At 39.1% G+C, this 23,110-nt stretch overlaps 2 protein-coding genes across 2 annotated transcripts in view; one reads left to right on the top strand and one right to left on the bottom strand.

Moving 5' to 3' along the window:
- The window catches only part of LOC124722347 (trithorax group protein osa-like), a 62,890-nt gene extending 53,808 nt beyond the window's left edge, over window positions 1-9,082 (top strand). The window contains exons 7-8 of the mRNA XM_047247520.1: window positions 22-212; window positions 6,327-9,082. Coding sequence (XP_047103476.1) covers window positions 22-212; window positions 6,327-9,047 — 2,912 coding nt within the window. The 3' untranslated portion in view covers window positions 9,048-9,082. The remainder of the gene's footprint in view (window positions 1-21; window positions 213-6,326) is intronic.
- The window catches only part of LOC124721954 (katanin p60 ATPase-containing subunit A-like 1), a 210,563-nt gene that overhangs the window by 182,270 nt on the left and 5,183 nt on the right, over window positions 1-23,110 (bottom strand). Inside the window, exon 2 of the mRNA XM_047247120.1 lies at window positions 19,040-19,218. The gene's annotated coding sequence lies outside the window, so the exon portion shown is untranslated. The remainder of the gene's footprint in view (window positions 1-19,039; window positions 19,219-23,110) is intronic.

Raw genomic sequence — 23,110 nt, forward strand, 5'->3', positions numbered from 1 at the left:
AGAGAATTTGTTGTATTGTAGGCTGGAGTAGTGGTAACACTCAGTATCGGGCACAGTACCCTCCACAAGGACCTGCTCCACAAGGGCCTCCACAGTGGAACCAAAATGCTCAACGAGCTGGTGGTCCTGTGCCTGGTCAGCCAGCTAACAGCAAGTGGGACCAGCACCGCTACCAAGCTAGTGGACAGTCACCGTATCAGCCTCCACAACAGGTATTGTGTTACAGTTTGAATTACGATGTTCTCTGTCACTTTTGCCCATATAGGGTTAGTTGTTTATGGTTGAAGACATCCGTAACCATAATTTTTGTGTGAACTGTGTATTTCTTACTCTTTTTGAGATTGAAGATGTTAGTGAAATTGTCAGAGATGTTACTATAAATAATTTTAGTAACACAAGTATTTTATTCAGAGTCTTATTTACTTCTTTCTTTCTTTTTTCCTTAAGGCACAGCAGCAGTGGGTTCCAAGTATTCAGACTCCTGATATTAATCAAAACTCACTCCTAAGGCCACCAATGGTTAGCCCACGTGCTCCGTTCCGACCGGAAGGAAAGCCGTATTCGATGCAGCAACTACCGGGTTCAAAGGTTCGCTGCTTCTAATTTTTTCTCACTCAATCTGAATTTTCTACACACATCATGAGTCTACTTATGGTGTTGCTTTTTGTACCGTGTCGAGATACTGAAAGACATTTAGAGAAGCCTTTGTTTCGTGTGCTAACAACTTGAGGACAACCTGTGTTATAAAAAAAAAATTAAGAGGCTTGTACATTACAGTATGTCAAAGTCTTTGCTTCGTATTGAAAAATAAACACATTCAGTGTTTTGTAGACACTGTTCCAAACCATTGTGTTAAACTCGGGTCATGTCGTGAAATGATTTTGCAGCACATTGTGAAGTCGATGTACTTTTATTTCATTAAATGAAGTGCCCATAATAAAGAGTATGTGCATTTGGTCTTACATCACATATGGCTCGTTTTGTCTGTTATATTAATAAATAGTCATAAATTGATTCCGAAGCACACATTTGAAGTCAGCATTTAACAAATATTAACACACTGTCGAGGGCGTGTGTGTCTATGGTAGGCATATCTGGCAAACACATAAAGCTTTCATGTTTGTACTGTGTTATGACCAATAAATAAACCTGTTACAGATATTTAGTAGGGTGCCCTCAGCCTCGTGAACACTAATGGGGAGCTTTGTTATGGCATAGTGGTAGCTCTAATTCAGAAACTTGACACTAGCAGCTGACAAGGTCATGTGCTGCCTGTGAGTCTTCGTAATACTACTGCACAGTGCTGATTGAGTGGATTTTCAGAAGATGGTGTCCCACAGCTCTAATGTATTTGAAAAATGTCATATTACCACCTTGAAGTGCTGGCAAAATTCTGTATTTACCCAGCTAGTTTGTCATCCCACATCATCAGGTTCATAAAAGTACTCACAACCTAAGATTAGGTGAAATATAAAATAATCATCATCAGATGATAAAACGGTGGAATATTCACTGTTATTACACCATAACATAAATTACATCCTCAGTCTATAAAAACTGTGCTATGTAGTGTGCTCATTCATGTTATAACCGTAACCATTATTAAAACTTTGAACAGATTAGTACTGCACATCTGGTATGCGGTATGAATCTGTTCACAGCATTAATGAGGATTACAGTTATAACATGAACAAATACACTACTTAGCATAGTTTTTATAAGCTTACAATGTAGCTTATATTATCTTGTGATAGCAGTCAATAATTTGTGGTTTTATCGTCTAATGATAATGATTTTTAATTTCACTTAACATGACGCCATAAATATTTTGATGAACCTGCTGATGACCAGACAACTGAAACTGGTTGATAAGGAATTTTACCAGCAGCTCAAGGAGGTAATATGCAATTTTTCAGATGAAGTAGCGGTCAGACAGCAGGTCAATGTTATATAGTGTGATAGTGCCATAGAGTTTTAGTTCTTATGATGTGTAAGTGTGAGAATAATTCTGCATAGTGCTTCAGCTGCAGTCCAAGATTTCTTAAGTTCAACCATGAGTAAGCTGCATGGTTAATAAGTGAGCCATTTAGTAGGTTGTAAATGAGGCATTTAAAATTTGAGAAAGGAACAAATAGTGCAGTGTCAGGATGCTCAAATGTAGTTGCTTCATTTGTGCCCCATTAAAGCAGCTTGTACAGTTGGTATTCTGTATTGGCTTTTGACTGAAGCACAGAGTGACTGAATAGGATTGCCATCAGATGTACATGGCTATAGGTAATAGAGCAACTCGGCTGCTGCTAGGACCATGAGGTAAACTGCAGATACAGAGATTTCAAAGATCATATAAGGTTTGTGAATCTGTATCACTATTGAGATTTCATTTAAAACAATAGGCCCTGATCTCCCACTCCACACACACATACTTTCTGGTTCCATCAGGAAACAGGTTAAGATGAGTAAAATTAAAGAAAAGTAATAACAAATCATATTTTCTTAAAGCGTTTATTAATGATTCTGTCAACAATTGCGGTATTTATGTTAGGCGGCTAGTTTCAAATCTTACAGGTTCATTTTAAAGTCTGGCCTACTGAGGCTGCACTGACAGTGCCTGATATTAATAATAAACATCAAAGAGGCAACATAAGCTGTATAAATGATTCCAGAAAAAATGCTACAATCCACACATGCCTTTTACTAAGTCAAAATCAGACTCATGCATTGCCTCTTTGATGTTTATTATTATTGTTCAGGCACTGTCAGTGCAGCCTCAGTAGGCCAGGCATGAAAAAGAACCTATAACATTTGAAACTAATTGCCTAATATAAATACAGCAACTGCTGACAGAATCATTAATAAATGCTTTAAGAAACTTAATAAAGTTACTGTTTCCTTGGCAACAAAATGTTGAAACTGGAAAAAAAAGGTCATCTTGATTAAGGCACTACTTAGTTTGCTGTGTTAGAAATCAGTATGCATGTTGACAGTAGGTATTGAGTATTTTTTTATGGGACTATATACACTGCTGAAAAAAAGCAACAGCCTCAAGGACAGTCGTTTTACTGATGCAGGTGTGTTTTCTCACATGCAAACTATCATAAAGGTGTCAAATGGCATCCTGTGATAGATTGTCCCAAGCATCTTGTGCCTTTTATAGTAATTTGGTCGTGGTTCTTGCAGGCCCCCAGAGAACAAGTAAGTTCCCACTTCATCATGTCCTGTACATGTTCAGTAGCCGAGAGATCAGTTGATCTTGCTGGCCAGGGCAGTTTCTGTACACCACAAAGAGCTTGTGTTGCAGCAGCTGTATGAGGATGTGCGTTATCCCATTGAAAAAGCACATCCCTTTCTATGAAGAAATGGCAGTAGTGTGGGGATAATAGCCTGTGCAAGGCAACGGGCACTGTTTGCTTTGGTTACTTTAACCTGCAGAAACACCAAATATGACCATGACTGCTCCCCCCCCCCCCCCCCCCTCCCCCAATGAGACCTGGGATGTGACCATCGTGCTCAGGGCAAATACACTCTGGAGTTGGCAGCTCACCAGGTCTACACCATACAGGTGTGTACATCCATCACTAGTGATGCTTGACAGTGTTGTGGTATCAGTAATATTCTGGACAGAGGCACATGTGATCTTATCCCTGCTGCAAGCAGACGATTCCCAGTGCTCCATGATGACACAACAGGTGCAACATATGCACAGATTTTGGCCCTGGATGATAATCGATCAGACACCAATGCTCGCACAGTGCACCTATCTCGTCGTGCATCTGTACTGTGAGGATGTCCAGAGCCTGGTATACAGGTATGGGAATGTTCCACAAACCTTTGTTGAAAGCAGCAACACGCCACTGATATATTGTGTCCAACATGTGCAGCGATCCGTTAATACATCCACCGCTTCCCCCAGGACCCCAATGTGACACCATTCAAATGGCTGAATCTGTTCAACAGGAGAGCTGACTCATCAGTAGGGCGTGGTTGTACCCTAAAATGATTATGGCAAACTTGGCATAGTTACTGCCTGCAGAGTCAAAACAGAGGGTGCACAGACAGGCCTTCAGACTGCCATCTGATCACTAATGACTGTGACAAATAAAGCAATAACACAACCACCCCTCTGTATATGCACATACTATACAGTGGTGCCACCAAACCCAGTCCTTCGAGGATATTTTTTGATATTCATTGAGTTTGTTCATGTTCAGTTTTTATTCAGGTATACACAGTTAATTCTTTTCCATTCTCTCTCTTAAATATGAGCACATTAATTTACAAAAATGTGGCTCTTATCCTATTATAGCCATCCTTAATGTGGAACAGAAGTGACAGTGGTTTGGTTCAGTTAATAGTAGTGCAAAGTCCAATTTATTTATTAGTTCTCATTGTAGAAAAGAATGAATTAAAAGAATAAAGGACATAAATTATCATCTTCAACTAAGAATTGTCGTTTTAAAAAATCTTGCACGCTTGTGCTCCACTTTGAATGCTTATGTTCTGCAGCTTCTCAATCTTTCTTAAAAGCCATCTACAATGTTCATATTAAAGATGAAAATAGATTTGCACCCATCATGTATGCTACCTACAAAAATAACAGAATTTTCCTATTGGATAATATATTGCATTACACAACTTACTTCTTCCTACTTCATATCACTTTACCCCAACCTTACTATGTACCACACTAAACTAATAAATTTTGTGGTCTGATAGGTGGAGAATGATAATGAGAAATAGTGAACTCAGCTTGTGGAAGAATAACTCTTTCGAGTCGCGAATATTAAAAAAATCATTGGTGGCATTGTGGTGTTGAAGCTTCACTACAGACTCTGAATGAAAAGCGTTCATCTATAGATTGCTGAATGTTGAATGAGAATACCATCAACAGGCACCAAAAGTAGTTATGTGGAATGATTGTGTTGGTAACATTAAAGAAAATGGAAATTCAGTGAACTACATGACTTTATGAAACAATTGCAGTCACCAACTGTTTCGGTACACATTATACAAGTAGAATTGGAGAGGCTTTATTGTTTATCAGGCAGAACCATTGGAGACTGTCAGAATTTTCAGATACCTGCCTAGACTGTACATCACCACAAAATATGATACATGCCATAAAAATAAGAACCTGGCTAACCACTAGTAAGATCAGTAGTCAGAAGTTCATAACTTACCCTCCACTATGCAAATAGTCTGTGAAATAACTTAATGCTGTAGTTATATAGATTTCAAAAGTTGTGTGTCTCTTCATTTTCTGTTATCCTTGTAGCAGCTCCACATGACCACACCACTTACTGAGACAGTTATAAGGAACAAGCCCCCCTCCCCTGCCCCTCCCCCAGCATTACAGTCAGAATATTTCTTCTCCTTTGTCTGTTTCCCTTTCTTGTGCAGACTTTGAATCATGAATGCTTTTTATGCACTTTTTAAAAGTTATATCGCGTATATTCATTTTGCTCACTTCATCCTAAGTCAGCTCTCATATTTTTTTGGTGGAGTATACAGCATGTTGTACTGTTATGACTCATTATGGCATATCGTTCTAACCCATTACACTGTATTAAAGTACCGTAGGTTGCCACTTGTACATAATGGCTGACGTTACATATACTTGCCATATCCTTTTTAATGTTGAAACTGGACTGCTATATGCAAGTTACTTGTACTTCGTGCAGAGATGCCACAGTGCCACCATACCAGCAGAACAGCTTGCCTCTAGCTGTTATTTAGTAATGACTGGGTAAAACAAAGGAACAAATTGCCAATCATTCCCAAAACATGAATCACTTCATTCCACAGAGAAGCATGACTAATAAATTTTGCAAGGTAACTTGGAGGCTATTATAATACAGTATTTGTTACAGTGTTTAATTTTTTTTGCCTCATCCCTTTTCAACTTGCTTAATGATTGTGCAATAAGTTATGTTGACTTTAGATGACAACAAGATAGGGGTTTTATTAGTTTCCGTAGAGGCATTTTCTCTCCTCCTGAGTATTTCATTCAGGTAGATGATCTTGCATTACTCTTAATGTACCAATTTCTTTAATTCTCAATGCATGGGCCACTTACTCAAAGGCTTGCAATTTTTTAAGTATTAAGTCTGTTCTTCAACAAAGCATGATAATCCTGGTGAGTATAAATTTTGCACATGTTTAAAGTTTTTGAATTTGATTTTCTCCCATAGCCCATTTCATAGTATAAAGTAAAACTTATTAAAAAAAAATCCAAATTGAAGTTGAAAAAATTACATGTGTTAAGTTTTGTCAGTTTTGCTGACCATGTTTTGTACCTATATTTATTTTCTACTGGTGTCTTATTTCAGGCGCAGCCGCCTGGGATGAATAATGCGCAGGTCTACCAACAACAGAGTGCCCCAAAGCGAGAGATCGTTTTCCCTTCAGAAAGTGTGGAAGCAACATTGCCTGTTTTGTATAAACGCAAGCGAATGACACGAGGGGATGTAGCACCTGTAGAAGCATGGAGGCTTATGATGAGTCTGTGCTCTGGCCTACTGGCAGAGAGTGCTTGGGCTCTGGATATTCTCAACATCCTTTTGTTTGATGCTACCACAGTTGCATATTTTGGACTAGCCCACATGCCAGGACTCCTTGATGTGCTGTTGGAGCATCTCAGACGCAGTTTAGCTGACATGTTTGACTCGCCTCTTCCAGATTCTGGGAAGAAGTGGTTCCAGGCACCAAAGGTGGAAACACCGGAAGTGGACCTAGGGCAAGTTAGAGTGCCAGTTGATCCTGCAGATCACATCACATTAATGAAATCGACACCAAATTATACTCTTGTGACTAGAAAGGGTGAGGTAGTTCGAATTGTGAACAAAGATAATGAGATTTTTGTTGTGGATAATCGGAAGAGCTGGGACATTGAAGGTGACTTGGCAGAAAACGATGATGTGGTTCAAGACCCGTGGCAGTTGACCTCTTCAGACATCAGTTCGACGAAGTACATTGTGTCATGTTTCCAAGGAGAGTTTGGTAATGTTCCATTTGCGAGACTGCTCGATGACAGTAGAACTGTAGGTGCCGAAGAGGAAGAAGATTGTCGGACAAAAGTAAGTGAAGAAGAATCGTATCCCATTGAAAACTTGAGTGTAACTCCTCCTATAGTGCTAAAAGTGGAATGTAGTGATGACAACGGTGTTATTGATAGTGCGAGCAGTGCATCTAATGTGATACTTAATGAGGAACATTTGAGTAAAGACAGCTCCTTCGTAGATGTGCAGGATAGTGATGAAGTGAAACGGACTAAAACTATTTTGAGTGATGTGTTTTTGTGGATAAAAACGGAAAATACGGAAGAAAATTCATTGCTGCCTGAACACTGCGTAGACCCCTTAGAGCCTCCTAAAGAAACTGTAGAAGTGAAAAAGGAAGCAAACTGTGTCGAAAGTGAGAGCAGTAGTAATAATGAAAGGGAGTTGCCGCATTCTCCAAATGTACCAAAGGATATTGAAACAAAGAGTGATAATGCTGTATCAGAAACTAGTGACACAAATAATTTTAGCAGCAGTAACATAAAAACAGAACATACAAACAACGGCAATAGTTCTAATAGCAATGAGAGTAGTATATTCAACATAAGCAAAGGTGATAACTGTAACAGCACAACACCGAATGAATCCAGTTGCGATTATAAGATCAAAGAAGGTGTTGAAAGTGAAATTATTGCCAGTGAAGAAAACAGTGAAGGTAATGAAAGTGCTGGAAATGCTGTTGAAGGAACTAGCCTTAACAATTGCGAATGTTTAGAAAGCAATGAAAGTAGTAATGGCAACAACAGTTGTGACGAAACTGTAAAAGAACACGAAGAAACGGAAACAGAAATGGAACAAGATGTGTTCCTCGAAGGTTCTGAACATGAAGGAAAAGACATAAAAATGGAAGATGACTATGGTGACGAAATTGAAGAAAAGTCAAAAGTAACAGATGTGAGACCAGAGATAAAGGGAGAAAACAGGGGCGGCATACAAATAAGGGATCCTGCGGGAACGTTGAAAAGAAGACGTATGTCAGATTATGAAGACGAATGTTACGCGAGAGATGAAGCGAGCCTTTACCTTGTTACTGATACACAGGATGCAAAGGCAAGGCGTTGTGTTTGTCTTTCAAATATTTTGAGGAATCTGTCATTTGTCCCGGGCAATGAAGCAGAGTTTGCCAAAAATGTTACATTCCTTAGTTTGTTGGGGAAGCTTTTACTCTTACACCACGAACATCCTCCTCGTGCACAGAAACAGCGGAATTATGACCGTGAAGAAGATGCTGACTTTGCAGATTCTTGTAGCAGTTTACAAGGTGAGGCGGAATGGTGGTGGGACTTCTTGCACCATGTGCGCGAAAATGTGTTGGTGACAGCAGCTAACATTGCCGGTCATATGGACCTCGGTCAACATCCTGAGGAAGTGTCGCGGCCCGTAATTGATGGACTTCTTCACTGGGCAGTTTGTCCAGCTGCTCATGGGCAAGACCCATTTCCAGTATCTTCAGGCTCGTTGTCACCCCAGCGCCTCGCACTGGAAGCTCTGTGCAAATTGTGCGTAACGGACTCTAATGTAGATCTGGTTGTAGCTACGCCACCCTACTCCCGTTTGGAACGTCTGTGTGCTGTGCTGACACGACTTCTGTGCCGTTCAGAAGGGCAAGTGCTACGAGAGTTTGCAGTGAATATGCTGCACTACCTGGCCGCTGCGGACAGTGGTGTGGCACGTACTGTTGCACTGCAGAGCCCGTGTGTGTCCTTGCTAGTAGCATTCATCGAGCAGGCGGAAGCTACTGCATTAGGGATAGCCTATCAGCACGGTATCGGTGCACTTAGAGACAATCCAGATGCTATGGGAACCAGTCTGGATATGCTGAGGCGTGCGGCTGGTACATTACTTCATCTGGCACGACATCCTGAAAACCGGCCGCTCTTCCTGCAGCAAGAACAGCGTCTGTTATCCCTCGTCATGAGCCAGATCCTCGATCAGCAAGTGGCAGCTGTAATCTCCAGTGTTCTTTTCCAGTGCTCACGGCCCTCTTCGTAGCATGCACAGCAGTTGTAGACAACTAAGTGGTGAAACTGGCATGGATGTTTCCTTCTCTTGTGATTTTTGCTGGAACATATTGTGAGAGATGACTTTTGAGTCTGAATGTAATGAGGACCGAGTTTCCGGTTCGTCAGTCCTTTATTCCTTTCTTTTATGCCTTGCCAAAATGGTGTTAGTTAAATGTACAGTTAGTTATGAGTGAAGTGGAAGTACATGTTTGTTTACAGGAGGAAGTCGGCTGATGTTGATATTATGTACAAACAGTCAGACTGTCTTTGATTAGATTTAATAGATATAAATAAACAAATATATATATAAAATCTATATGTATATATATGTATACTTATACATATAACTATACATGAAATATAGATACAGTAAATACCAAACAGTTACGTAGTCTTGCAGCGAAACGGTTGCTACAGCAGTAACACGAGTGGGGCAGTAACTGAGAATTACCAGATGAGACTGATAGTACCACTTCCAGGATTCACCAATATCTGTTACGAGTCGGAAATTTATTTTGTATTTATCATCAGATGTGGTTGGATGTGAATGAATGTGGGAGTTCTGTTATCTAGAGCTATGTGTCGACTGTCTTATTAGCGTAGGGCCATTGCTACAAATGCTGTTGAGGGACAGTGGAATAATATTAAATACCAGAATACACATTAAGTAATCATGCATATAGTTAAGTAAACTGAATTAGATTCTTTAGAGTACAACACAAAATTGAGTCTAAGAAACATGACTTGGAGTGCAGGAAGTTAAGGTGCCACCACTGCCGTGTTACTTGTGGAACAGGTGAAAGTAAGTGTGTCTAATTATTTACTTTGATGTGTGGAAGTGACGTGGGGTGTAACATAATTGAGAAAAGATTGTTATAAATATTTTCTTTCTAAACACGCCCTTGAAATCTGTTCATTGATACCCATTGGATAAAAAATGTATAGCCCATTTTATCCTACTGATGGCTGATTTTCATCCCTCATACTAAGACCTCTTGTGGTCATGCTAAGTACCTTTCCCTTTCCTTACTTTCATATTGGTATTACTGTGCAAATGCTTTATATATGTCTGAACAAGTCAGAAATAAATGTACATAAGGAGTACTAAGGCAATTGTTATCATTCCTCCTTGGTGTGCCTGTTAGGTGGATGGCTGGTAAATGTAGTAGACTGAGGGTCCTATCACATTATTTATAATTTATTTTTTTTACACTGTTATCTACATGTTAAAGTGTGCTTCAAAATTTCTTTTGCTTACTTGTAAGCTCCCTTTTCTACAAATAATTGAGATACATAGTATCCATTTGTGGTGGTCTCATTGTATTTTCTGTTCATTCTGTTTGTTTCTCACTGGCTACAAAATTAGATTGTCTTGAGTGTACTTACTCTCCACAATTTCTTCTCTCTGATTAGTTGTACTTGGTTTCTAATACTTCAGTTTGCTCAGTATTAAAAGCAGAAGCAGAATGTGCTGTATTGATTCAAAAAATAAAAACTGAAGTATTAAAATGACCCTTAGTAAGTATTTTCTACGTTTTTGAGAGTATTGTTTCCTTCTGTGCATCTTGTCTTAACTGTTACCTTTGTCTGATGCTTCTCCCATGTCTCCTTTATGCATGTGTTGCATCTGTTGAATATTTCAGAATGAGTGGTGGTTTGACACACTTTTAAGATGAAAATTGTTAGCACAAAATTTGTACATTATTTATTTAATGTTTTCATTAGTTAATGTATCTGTGGACTCGTGTTCATTTTATTAGTTGTATGTATGTGTATATATTGGACGTTTTTCTGGAAGGCTTCCTCTATACAATTGCAGAACTTCATAGAGACATCTTCCGTGTGATGTGTTGAGAGTAAACAGTGGAAAAGTTATATGCTTGTCATTTTAAGTTGCTGTGATTTTTTTTTTTTGTCATCCTACTACCCTTATAATCTCCTCCACATGATTAAGTATTTTGTCATTTGTATACTTTTTTAAAAAATGAAGAAAAGGAAGAAACACGTTTGATATGAGATACTCAAGTCCTTGATAAGGTTGTTGTCAAAAATATTTGCTACAAATTTTATATTTATGGCTTCTGATATACTCATAATTGTTGTCTCGGTAGTAATTCCCTGGCACCTTGTATTAAAAGGCTATGCTATTATTTTGTTAAAATGGTTTCTGCATCGCTGCTCCTGTATCAAATTGTTGGCTGACAACTGTTGCATCTCATGTGAGAGCAAGACATTTATAGTTTTATTTTAATTGAATTTACATAAACGCAACAGTGTTCTGTGCATGGCATTCTTCTCGATTTGTTGCAGATAAATAAAAGTTCTGTTTTGCTATGTTTATGCTTTGGCTGTGGAAAGTTTACTGTTGCAAAAATTTAGTGTGTTACAGAGGGTTAAGTTCTATGTTTTTTCCATATACACCATCTGATCAAAAGTATCTGGATACCTGTTAGTGAACATTAATATGGGATGTGTCCACCCTTCACCTTTATGTCTTGAACTCCACTGGGAACACCTACAGTGAGGTGTCAGACTGTCTGTGGAGAGGACTGGCAGCATGTTCTACCTCAAGAGTAAAAACCAGAGGATGTAGTGGTGTTGGATGCTGAGGTCTTGTGTGAATTTGACATTCTAACTCACCCTAAAGGTTCACTGGTGGGTCCAGGTCAGGACTCTTGGGTAAGCCAGTCCATTTCAGATGAGTTATTGTCCTCAGACCATTGCCTCACGGGTGCTGCTTTATGACTGTAGACTGTCATGCTAGTGAAAGTGATAATTGTCTCTGAACTGTTCCTCTGTTGTGGGTAATACACAATGCTGTAAATTATCCTTCCACACCTAGCATTTCCTTAACTACAATAAGGGACCACACTCTAAACGCTTAAGTCTCCCTTACCTTAGCACCACCTCCTGTGTAATTCACTGTTGGCACTACACATGACCGTAGGTAATGTTCTCCAGCCATTAGCCAAACCTAAACTCTTCTGTCAGTTTGCCACAGGGTATAGTGTGATTCATCAGTCCAAATCACTCATTTACAGTCATCCACTGTCCTGTGGCATGTCTCTCTGCACCACCTCCAGTGTCACTTTGTACTGACTACAAAAACATGGGGCTTCTAGGGAGCTGCTCATCATTGTACCACATTCTTTTTAACTCCTTATGCACAGTCATTGTGCTAGCTGGGCTACTGGTGGCACTTTGGAACTATCACTAATAGTCAACATGGACAGTTATAGAAGGTTTGAAATGTCCTCAAGGGATTTGTTACTCATATGACATCCAGTGACTAGTCCATGTTCCAAGTCAATGAGTTTCCATTCTGTTGTTACTGCTTCTTTACTGACAGTATTCTTCATCTCCTCTTATATTAGCGGGTCTGACTCTAGAGATATCTAGTTGCCAGTTCCACATTATACAGGGATGTTCAGATATTTTGATCAGATAGTGTATGTAGCAGTAGTCATGGTGCATTGAGAAGTGAAGCTTGTCTACAAAAACCTGGAATACCTTCTACAATGTGCTAAAAGAACACAGTTGGGCAAAGTTATTGTTGGAGGAGAGCAGATATTTGTTTCTCCACATACGTCCTTCAGTGTTCTGCATTTAGAGTTTTCAGCTCCTTTACACTATAAACAATATCCAGTTCAACAATATAGTGATGGATATGGCCTATTTCTACAAAACATTCTCCTTTCACAAATAAAAGATTGCAATAAATGAAAGACAACTTTAAGACCACTTCATGTAAAGCAGTTGTAATATTGTGCCATGAAGGAAATAATCAAACTGCTGTAACTGAAATGCGCACTCTTGTGAGTGTGCCCCCCCCCCCCCCCCCCCCCCCCCCCCACGTATTTTAAAGCATGCACTGTGACCTGTGCTTGATCTCTTACAGCATCAAATGTGGCTTTTTATGAAGTTTCTTGCATCTGGTGTTGACGACAACAACAATGCTATATGGAGTGGATACAAAAAATATTGTATTATTGGTAGGAATAGATATATTTCTTACCATTGTAATAGTCTAAAATAGCTCCAGAAAGACAATCTTCTGTTAACACTGGAGACAAGAAGCCACATAAAAGGGCACGTGAAGATGCTGTAAGAGCCAAAGCAGTTGAAGGTAATATCATAATGTATAATTTAAAATGAAGTACATGAAGGCGGAATTTAAATATAAATACAACAAAACAGTTTTATTGTTGTAACAATTGACTGAAGGCAATTGATTATGTATAGGATAATGCTTCCTGCCACCCTCCACCCCATTCTGCATAATTTCTATTTTCTTTGAGCCTATTATTGCCAGCTGGTAAATTCGTGATATTTGATGCATTTTTCCAGTTGGCCAATGTTATTGCACAGTTTTATAAGATTTCAACCAGTATTTTGTCAGTGAAGATAATTGTCTTCTCTCCTAGCAGAGTTACGTTAATTTCATGCTGGCACAATTTCTATCAAAGTCAACACACTATCCCCTTCTATGCATTTTTTTTGTTTTCTGATTAATCTTACATATCATTATAAGGAACTCAACTAATTGTTATTTTGGTCCAGTCCTTGAATAACATGGTCAGTGATATTTTAATTAGATGCCACACCACTTTGACAGTTTTTTGATTGATGATAAAAGTTACGACTTGCCGACTGCATAATCCCGATAGAACTCGAGCTACACTGTCACATTTAAAGGTAGCCTTTGCATTTGAAATTATTTTTTAAATATACGACTTTAGTGGTTTTTAAATCAAAATTTCCTGCAATTTATTGAGTAATTGAGCTTGTAAAAATGGAGAGAGAGTGAGAAGAATGGGCGGGGCAGGGGGGGGGGGGGGGGGGGGACAGAGGGGCAATTAGGAAGCATTACTGTCTGTTGCGGTAAGTAACTGAATGTATGTGCTACGCTCTTTTTTGTACATGAAAAGCTATGTAAAAAGTTTTCTTTGCAATTCTTTTACTTGATATTCGCAATGCTAGTAATTTTCTTTAATACTACTAGACAGTGGATGTTTAGAAGAGTACGCTACTGGCTGCCAATGGCTGGGCTTTAACTATTTTGACCCTGTTGTGTGGAGGGAAGAAAGATACATGGGCTGGTTGTAGTGGCAATAACTTCTTTTTTTCTGAAACAATAATTCAATTCTGTTTGGCAATACAGATTCTTCATAGAACAGTGATCTTATCTATTACTGCTTAGGACAGATGTATTTCTGACCAGTGTGGTAATGTAAAATAGCTCCAGAAACACAGTCTGTATTTTTGTTGATACCAGGCATAATTCAGACACAGTGTGTTCAGAAAGTAGCTTTGCAGTTACATATATATACAGGAAATAATGATCAGAGATATCTATACAAGTCTTTGCAATCACACTCTTAATTCTATTGGAAAACCCTTTCTACAGACAAGTGGGGGGGCTGGTTTATTGAGGTGATGCATTTCTCAAAACACTCTTCCAGAAGATGCACAGAATTGTTAACTGTGTATACAGTGCCATCTTGTTGAAACAATGAGTACTTGATTTTGTCTTCATTTAGCTGGCCAATGGAATTGTGGATCATTAAACAATAACATTTACTGTTCATGGTTTCTTTAAAAAAAATAAAGGTCCAAAAATGAGCTGCCTGGGTATTGCTACCCACACTCCAAATTTTTTGATCGAGCAATTGTGTTTCAAGCACAGCACGAGGATTCTCCATTGATCATAATCATGTGATTTTGTATGTCAATGTGATAAGAGGTGAAATGAGGCCTCTTCAGCACAGAAGGTGACAGCAAGAATTTGGTGTTATTCCTCTCAATAAAAGATGAAAACTATCTTCAGTAGCAGATTTGCTTTTCATGATATGCATCCTTCAGTTTTTGTATTGCTGCCATTTTATACATGAACAATTTCACTGTTTGCCTAATTGCTTTATATGAGGTTGCAAGCCTCTCTCTGGAAATTTCTCAATAAGTCAACAAACTGTATTATGGTGAAGTGCAGCTCTTTCCAGAAACTGTTCTGCGAATGCCTCCTGCACTAAATCTGTGTATTTATTGCCTTGTCGAAACGTGTTCAGTGGAAAAAATAAGTTCCTCAGTTGAAAACACTGTAATTTTCAAACTTACAAAACATCGAAGCACTTAACATTGCATTCAATAGCTTTTGTAAACTGATCCAAACTGTTAAACGTTCCACATCAGTAGAACAAATTAATAAATAGTCATGTATCTATGGAAAAAACATCTGCCAACTTGCGTTCTTCCAACTTGTGTTCTGCCAACTTGCATTCTGCCAACTTTGTTTCAAACTTATAGTTCAATCTCGACCCATAGTCCAATATGTAGCGAATTTCTAAATAAACTATGTTTTGGTTATTCTCCTGTAGCAAGACAAATCTGGGCTTAGAAGACATTATTTGACAACTGCAGGAGGCATGAAGAAAGCTAAGGCCCCTCTTTGTTAAAGATTTTATTAGATAATGAAACTCATGTGATTGCCAGTTGTGAAACACCTATTACAGCTGACAAATAAATTCAATTAAAGTGTTCATTATGATGCACAATCTATGATCATTTGCACAAGCAACCTGAAATGACTTAAAAAAGCTGCTAAAATATCTCAACTGCTAGTATGCACGAGTAGTCACTATTGCATGGTTTTCATGAACATGGTTGATATTACCACCACCAATAAACCTACGAGCTATCTACAATTTCTCTGTGGGTGTATGATAGCTACTACTTGTAATTTCCTGTTGAAATCTACTGTTTTGGCTGAGTACCTGTAATAAATGCAGAGGTACAGTATCCTCATATCAGATGAACAGATGTTAAAAATCAGGTGGTTGGTGCATACTGGGAATACTGAATGGAAACAGTAGAACAAGTAATGTCTTTGCTTTTTATTCAGTAGTAAATCACCACCCCAATTTTTCCATTACTCAGAATGGACATCTTTCCCAGACAACACAAGTTTTTAGTAAATTATGTAATATCAGTGGTCACTGGAAATTTACATATGTGAACTGAAAAAAGTTTGATATCAAAGTGTGTGAAATAATTTGTGGGCACTTAAAAGCTACAACACAAGTATGTATGTATCTGAATAACTTTACATGTGGTGACTTTGTGTGCTACAAAAGAAAGTAAAAATGAATACCTTATGTGTGCAGAAGTGTGTTTGCTCAACATTGTGATGAGGAGATAACTCAAAGAATGTATTGTTGTTGTTGTTGTTGTCGTCATCGGTGGTGGTGGTGGTGGTGGTGGTGGTGGTGGTGGTGGTACCATTGTCTGTTTATGTTGGAGAACTGTGGCAGATTAAGGTTCGTTGTTTTGAATAAACTGAAGTAATATTAATGTAAATGTGAAACTGCCAAGGTAAGATACGATCAGTTTATTGTTAGACTGACCTTATCTCATGGCATTGTTTTAGAATTGCTCATGTAAAGTGAAAAGGAATTTTCTATCCACACTAAAAACTCTGGTGTGTCAGTGATTTAAGGGTCAGACAATATAACCAAAGGTCTGGGATTTAATTGTCAGTTGGTCCTAGGAATTTTTTCCTATCAGTTCTCGCTTCTTTCACCTCTGGCAATAATATCAAAAATTGCCAAGCTGCACCACTGTTTGGAGTGCACACCAAACTGTACATCACCCCCTCCCCTCTGACTGTAAATCTACAAGTCACTTCAAAAGTTGGAGGAAAGCAAGGACATGATATCTGCAATAGAACTGCGCCTAGTAAAGCACTGTAGCTTTCAAACCAGCTTTTGGTTGATGACGAGTCTACCTTTTTAGCACAAACTCCAGCTTAGAAAATGGTTTTTAGAAATCTGTGACCAGTTGCAATGTGTACTACTACTACTACTACTACTGCTACTACTCTATTACTAATACTTGAAAGGAAAATCATTTGTATAATCTGAATGTTGTAACTGGAGTGGGGAGGGGGTCCATATCGGAATCCAGCCACCATTGTGCTTACTGACCACAGTGTCAGCAGGGCATTAAATCATAACAGAAAGGAAGGACAAGAGAGAGTGCCATTGTGTTCATTGATTTTTTTTTTTCTTTTGACTGCACATTGGAATTTATTGTGGCTGCATTTAAGTCCAGAATGTTGCAAGTCCAGAATGACGCAACCCATGCAAGGTAATACTGTTTATCTGCTCAACACTATGATGATATTATCAATATCTTGAAGCAACATGCTGTCAGGATTAAGAAAAAATTATATTTCACTACTGTATAAACTGCTTCACAAATGTAGAGTGCATAGCCACATATTAAGATCATTTATACATAGTCTAGTCACATTGATGTGACCACGACCCACATTCAAAATCATTGTGCGGTAACCATTCACAAACAATATGTGGTAGCACTAGCAGTGGAGGGTATATAAAGCATTTTGGAGGGACGCGAAAAACAGTGCAGTCGTTGTCGTAATGCAGGAACAGAGCGATTTATCTGCCATCCGAAAGAGGATCATCATGGTGTTCAGGGCAAGGGTGGAAGAAATGGCTATGTTTATAAACTGTTCAAGTGTAACCATTGTTAAAGTATACTGTGCATGGCAAAATGGCACTATTCGAATCTGGCACCGAGGCATGCACCACAGGCCCTAGATGACAGGCGTGAATGGTGGCTGCAGAGATGTGTAGAGGGGTTTAGATGTGCAACTGTTGAGCAACTGGCCACTCACATGAACCAAGGGGCTACCAACAGTCTGCGCAATGACTACTGAGCAAGCGTTGCTGTGTACGGATTTCCACAGTAGGCGCCTGCTTCGTGCACTCGTGCCGACTGCTGTTAATTGGCAACAAAGGCTGAAATTTGCATGGCAATACTGCAACCGGATATCCACTGAGTGGTCACAGGTGGCCTGTTCAGGTGAATTACATTTCATGCTCCATCGGATAGATGGCTGTTGGTAGGGACAGTGTGAAATGCCTGAAAGCAAAGGGTCCAGGCCAGAGGACAGAGCGTTGTGGTCTGGGGAATGTTTTTGTGGCATTCCTTGGTGATCTTGTCATTCCGGAAGGCAAAGTGGATCAACGCAAGTGTGCATCTATCCATGGAGACCATGTCCACCCCTGCACATTGTTTGCTTCCTCAGCACGATGTCATCTACCAGCAGGATAATGCTACATGTCAGACAGCTCACAGTGTATGTGTGTGGTTCAGAGAACACCAGGATGGGTTTACTGTAGTCCCCTGCCCACCAAACTCATGAGAGCTAAACCCAATCTAGAATCTGTGGGACCATGTCAATTGGGCTGTATGTGTCATGGAGCCTCAGCCTAGAAACCTAGTGCAGCTGGCCATGGCACTGGAGTCAGCATGGCTCAACATCCCTGTCATTACCTTCCAGGACCTCTTTGACTCTCTTCCTGAACATCTCACAGTGGTCTGTGCTGCAAAAATTGTTAACAGCCCGTAAACAGACTGTCTCCCCATAGTTAGCAAACACCTAACAAGCAAATTGTTTAGAGCTAAGATTTCAGAGGGAGTTCACATAATCTGTTGTGTAAGCTGAGAAGTCCATGAACAATACAACACATTGAGCAAGTGGTAACTATATATTATTGTGTTGTGTGCAAGATTACTGAATCTTGTAAAAGACAGACAAAATGAGAAATTATAATGAATGAGTGTGGACATGTGAGTGGCAGATTTGTTATAAAAGTCATATAATTGAAAAGTGGACAGATAGTGCTAAAATTTTCAGTGAAAGCCAAAGCCCCAAGCTGCTATAATTAAAATGAGATTTCTGATGTTTAGCTGAGTAACAGTGAGATAGTAAATGGGATGTGCTACAGTAGGAGTTCTGTTTACAGCAAATATGCTAAGTACTTAGGTATAATAACTCATAAAACACTGCCATTCAAGGAGAGTCCTAAAGATACAGCTATCTCTTAAATAATCATTGAGTGGCGTCTCACAAAAAATTACACATTACAGAAGTGCTGATGCTCAGCCAGTACTTACCATAATCCACAGATTTGAAGGAGTGGTCCATATGAATTGAGTAGATGTGCAACTGATTGACAACATACTGATGACTACACAGTCTGATTGTGCAGGGGAAGGTACATTGAAATTCCTGCTCAGTCATTCAGTTTCCTTCAACAAGTCCAATAACCTTATTCAACTTGGTACTGCTCCTCCTGTTAAGATGTTGCAAAAATGTTAAAACTGATGTTGTGTGTGCTCCCTTTCTGAACACATCATCACTTTTATCTCCATGTCTCACGATGCAAAGTTAGAACCTGTTTTCACCATGCATATGAGATGTTTTGAAGAAATTTCTGGAACTTTCAGTTAATACAGTTATGAGCACAACCACTGTGTAAGGTCTTCATAAGTGAATGCATCTGCTGTGGCTAATCAATTGACAGATGCTTTACCTGTCCCACTTGTAATATATCTATGCTTTAAACTGACAAGAAACTACAAGGAGGAAGATAAGAGGATGTTAATATTTGGTAATGATGGGTTTGGCATATAGAAGACGGTGAAATCTATAAAATTTCATTTGTATTATGTTGCTACACTATTATTATTATTTATTTTAAAATTCAGGTTATATGTAATTTGTCCATATATGGGTAAATTGAAATATGATGTCTTCATAAAGATTTTTGTTTGAGAACATATTCCTAATTGAAATTCATCAAAATTTGGTGTATGATCCTTCATTTTTGATGGGTAAGAATTGTGTGACTGAATTCAAATATGGATGTACATTCCTTGAAGGTAACTCATGTGAAGGTTGCGTCAAAAGTTGAAAACAATATAGTATTGGAAAATTATTAAAGAATTGAAAGGATATGGCCTCAGTTAAAACTTCTAGTTTAAGGGACCATGGTCAAAGAATTTATCAGGTGGATATATACGTTTTATTTAGACATTGTGTTACAACAATTATGTGCAGTACAACATTGAACTTTATAATAAAATTGATGGGTTTGCCATTGGCACCCATCTTCATCCATTTGTTGCCAACTTCTTTTTGGAGATATTTTACCATGTACATCATACAGAACAGATCAACTAAGTGGTACTGCTATATGAATGATAACTTCATAGGGTGCACCCAAAGCAAGAGGAGTTGGATGTCTTCTGGTACATCTCATTAGCATCAACCGAAAAATGCATTTTACAGTAGAGAAAGTGAGCAATGGGAACTTAATTGTCTAGATGCATTAAGAATCAAATAGGTAGATGGTAACTTAGGGCCATAAATTGTACAGGAAAGTAAAAACACAGATTGATACTTCCATGAGCAATGTAACCCTCATCCAAGACAAAAATTGATGGATGGAGCTGGTAAAATATGTGAGCAGGTTTATTTACAAGAATAACTGTCCAGTTACTTTTTTTGAAAAAAAAAAGTTATTCCAATAAGGACGTGGAACAAGTACTACACCCAAAAAGTATAAAAATTAATTCCAGTATGTATCAGGAACAATGGCTGCCCACTGGAAAAGTTTTCCTGTCTGTTATTAACGAAGTTTTCAATCGAATAAGTAAATATTTGGCCAAGAACTGGCTTCAAATGATTTGCAAGTCCAACAGGAAAAATAAAAGAATGCTTAATAGTAGTCCAAGATGTCTGTCACTAATGAATGCTGGTGTGTATAAAATTCTGTGTAGTTGTGGCCAAGTACACAAAGAAGTGCTACTACTCAGCTGAACTATCGTTTTGGACAAAGTGTTAAATCAATTGGAGTGGGAATGCTTTTTAGATTGCAGGCCATGAAGTAAAATTTAATGATAGCAACATTTTAGCTAAGATAACACATTATGATGTATATTTTAATAGAGAGGTGATTTAAATTCATGAACACCATGATAACATTACGAGAAAAGAGGAGGGAGCTACACAAAATATGGATGCAAATGTTGTGACGAGAGTAATCAACATTATTTTTAAACAAGAATGATGCCACCAGCCAAGGATAATACCATAGTCAGTTCTTCAGACAGCCATGGATCTTGGAATATTAAATTCCCTAATGATTTCCAAAATGGGATATCCCATGTGTCTAGCTCCAATTACCATTCTGTGTTCAGAGGCTGTTAATTCCCATCCTGCGACCATAATCATACCGTAACTGTTTCACATAAATCATCTGGGTACAAATGACAACCCAACCAATGCACATAACTAATGAGGAGGTATTGAATAGAATTGGAGAGAAGAGAAATTTGTGGCACAACTTGATTAGAAGAAGGGATCGGTTGGTAGGGCATATTCTGAGGCATCAAGGGATCTCCAATTTAGCATTGGAGGGCAGTGTGGAGTGTAAAAATCGTAGAGGGAGACCAAGAGATGAATACACTAAACAGATTCAGAAGGATGTAGGTTGCAGTAGGTATTGGGAGATGAAGAAGCCTGCACAGGATAGAGTTGCATGAAGAGCTGCATCAAACCAGTCTCTGGACTGAAGACCACAACAACAACCACCACCACCAATGCACTCCCTTTTATACTGTGTGCGCGTGATAGTACTGCCATCTGTATATGTGCATACCGCTAATCCATGACTCTTTTTGTCACTGCAGCATAAAAAGCTGTGCAGTGTTTGCAACAGAGTTGGTATATGACATTACTGATTTCACAGGTGACCTGACCTCTGTTATGTTGCTTAAGCCTGTGACAGGACTGGAGTAGGAGGTGCTGGGTGGGTGGATGGGCAGGTCTTGCACATTGGTCGGGGTTGAGAGTGGCAGAAGGACAGATGAGATGTTGGGTGGGGGATGGAACACCACTTTAGTGGGGATGGGAAGAATCTTGGGTAGGATGCACTTCATTTAAAGGCAGGATGAGAGGTAGTCAGAGCATTAGCGAAGGATATGGTTCAGCTGTTTCAGTCCAGGGTGATATTGCATGAAGAGGAAGGGCCCTCCTTTATAGCTGTTTCTTGGGGTGGTGGGAGATTTGGGGGTGTGTGTAAGGATGTCATGGGAAATCTGAGTGTGGACTAGGTTTGGAGTGTATTGACTGTGAAAACCTTCATCATGCCTTCAGTATACTGGGCTTTGGGGTTCTTTCACTGAAGATACATTGCCCCTAGATGGCTAGGCTGTGTGGAAGGGATTTTTTTGGTGTGGAAAGGATAACAGCTGTCTTTTGTTTGTGCATATTGGCAACTCAGTGCTACATTTTACAAGAAATTTCGTACAACAGATACATACTTTAACTTATTTAAATACTAAAGGAGTAAGGTAGACCACTCACTGAAAAGCAGAAGCATGGAATCATCAACAGGCACACACAGAAGGGAAACAGGCCTTGCTAGCTTATGGTATAAATTCTTTTTATGCATGAGCTAGGCATGTTTCCTCCTGTAAACATACCAGCCTCAGTCTCCATTAGCCCACTGTCGCCATACCCTCTACTGACAGCTCTCCCTTCCCAATCCATGTCTCAGCATAACCATCACCATGTGCCGCACTCCATGGATTCTGGTACACATGTATCACATGCCTAGCCCATGCACATGCCACCACTTTCCTCCATCCCAAATTCCTAGTCAACAATCCTGTTACCTCCCTTGATACTGCCAGATACCCACCCAAAACCCTCTTCCTGCCTCTCCCTTATCCACCACACACAACACAACCCTCACTAACTCTAGCCCACCTTCTGAAACGCAATCCTGCAACTGTGTTTCTAGTAACTGGCACAGATGTGTGTGCATGCGTCTATGTACTGTATGTTGGCAAAGGATTTATACCGAATGCTAGGAAGTTTACTTTCTCTTTTGTATGTTTCTGTCAATGACTCAACAATTCTGCTATTTTGTGGGTGGTCTCCCTTACTCCTAAAGTGTGTAAGTTGTGCCAGAACTTTCCATATTTGAGGACTATTTTGATGAAATTCAACAAGTGCCATTTACAAAATTTTACAGGAGAGGTATTTTTTTGTTTTACTTAACGTCACTGATTCAAAAAATTTCAAAACTCTACCATAGCTATACATTCTAGGCATTTAAAATCAGTGAGCTCTTATGTACATTGTATTTTGTAGACAATATCAGAATAAGAAGTTAA

Source organism: Schistocerca piceifrons, chromosome X (genome assembly GCF_021461385.2).
Source record: "Schistocerca piceifrons isolate TAMUIC-IGC-003096 chromosome X, iqSchPice1.1, whole genome shotgun sequence".
NCBI lineage: Eukaryota > Metazoa > Arthropoda > Insecta > Orthoptera > Acrididae > Schistocerca > Schistocerca piceifrons.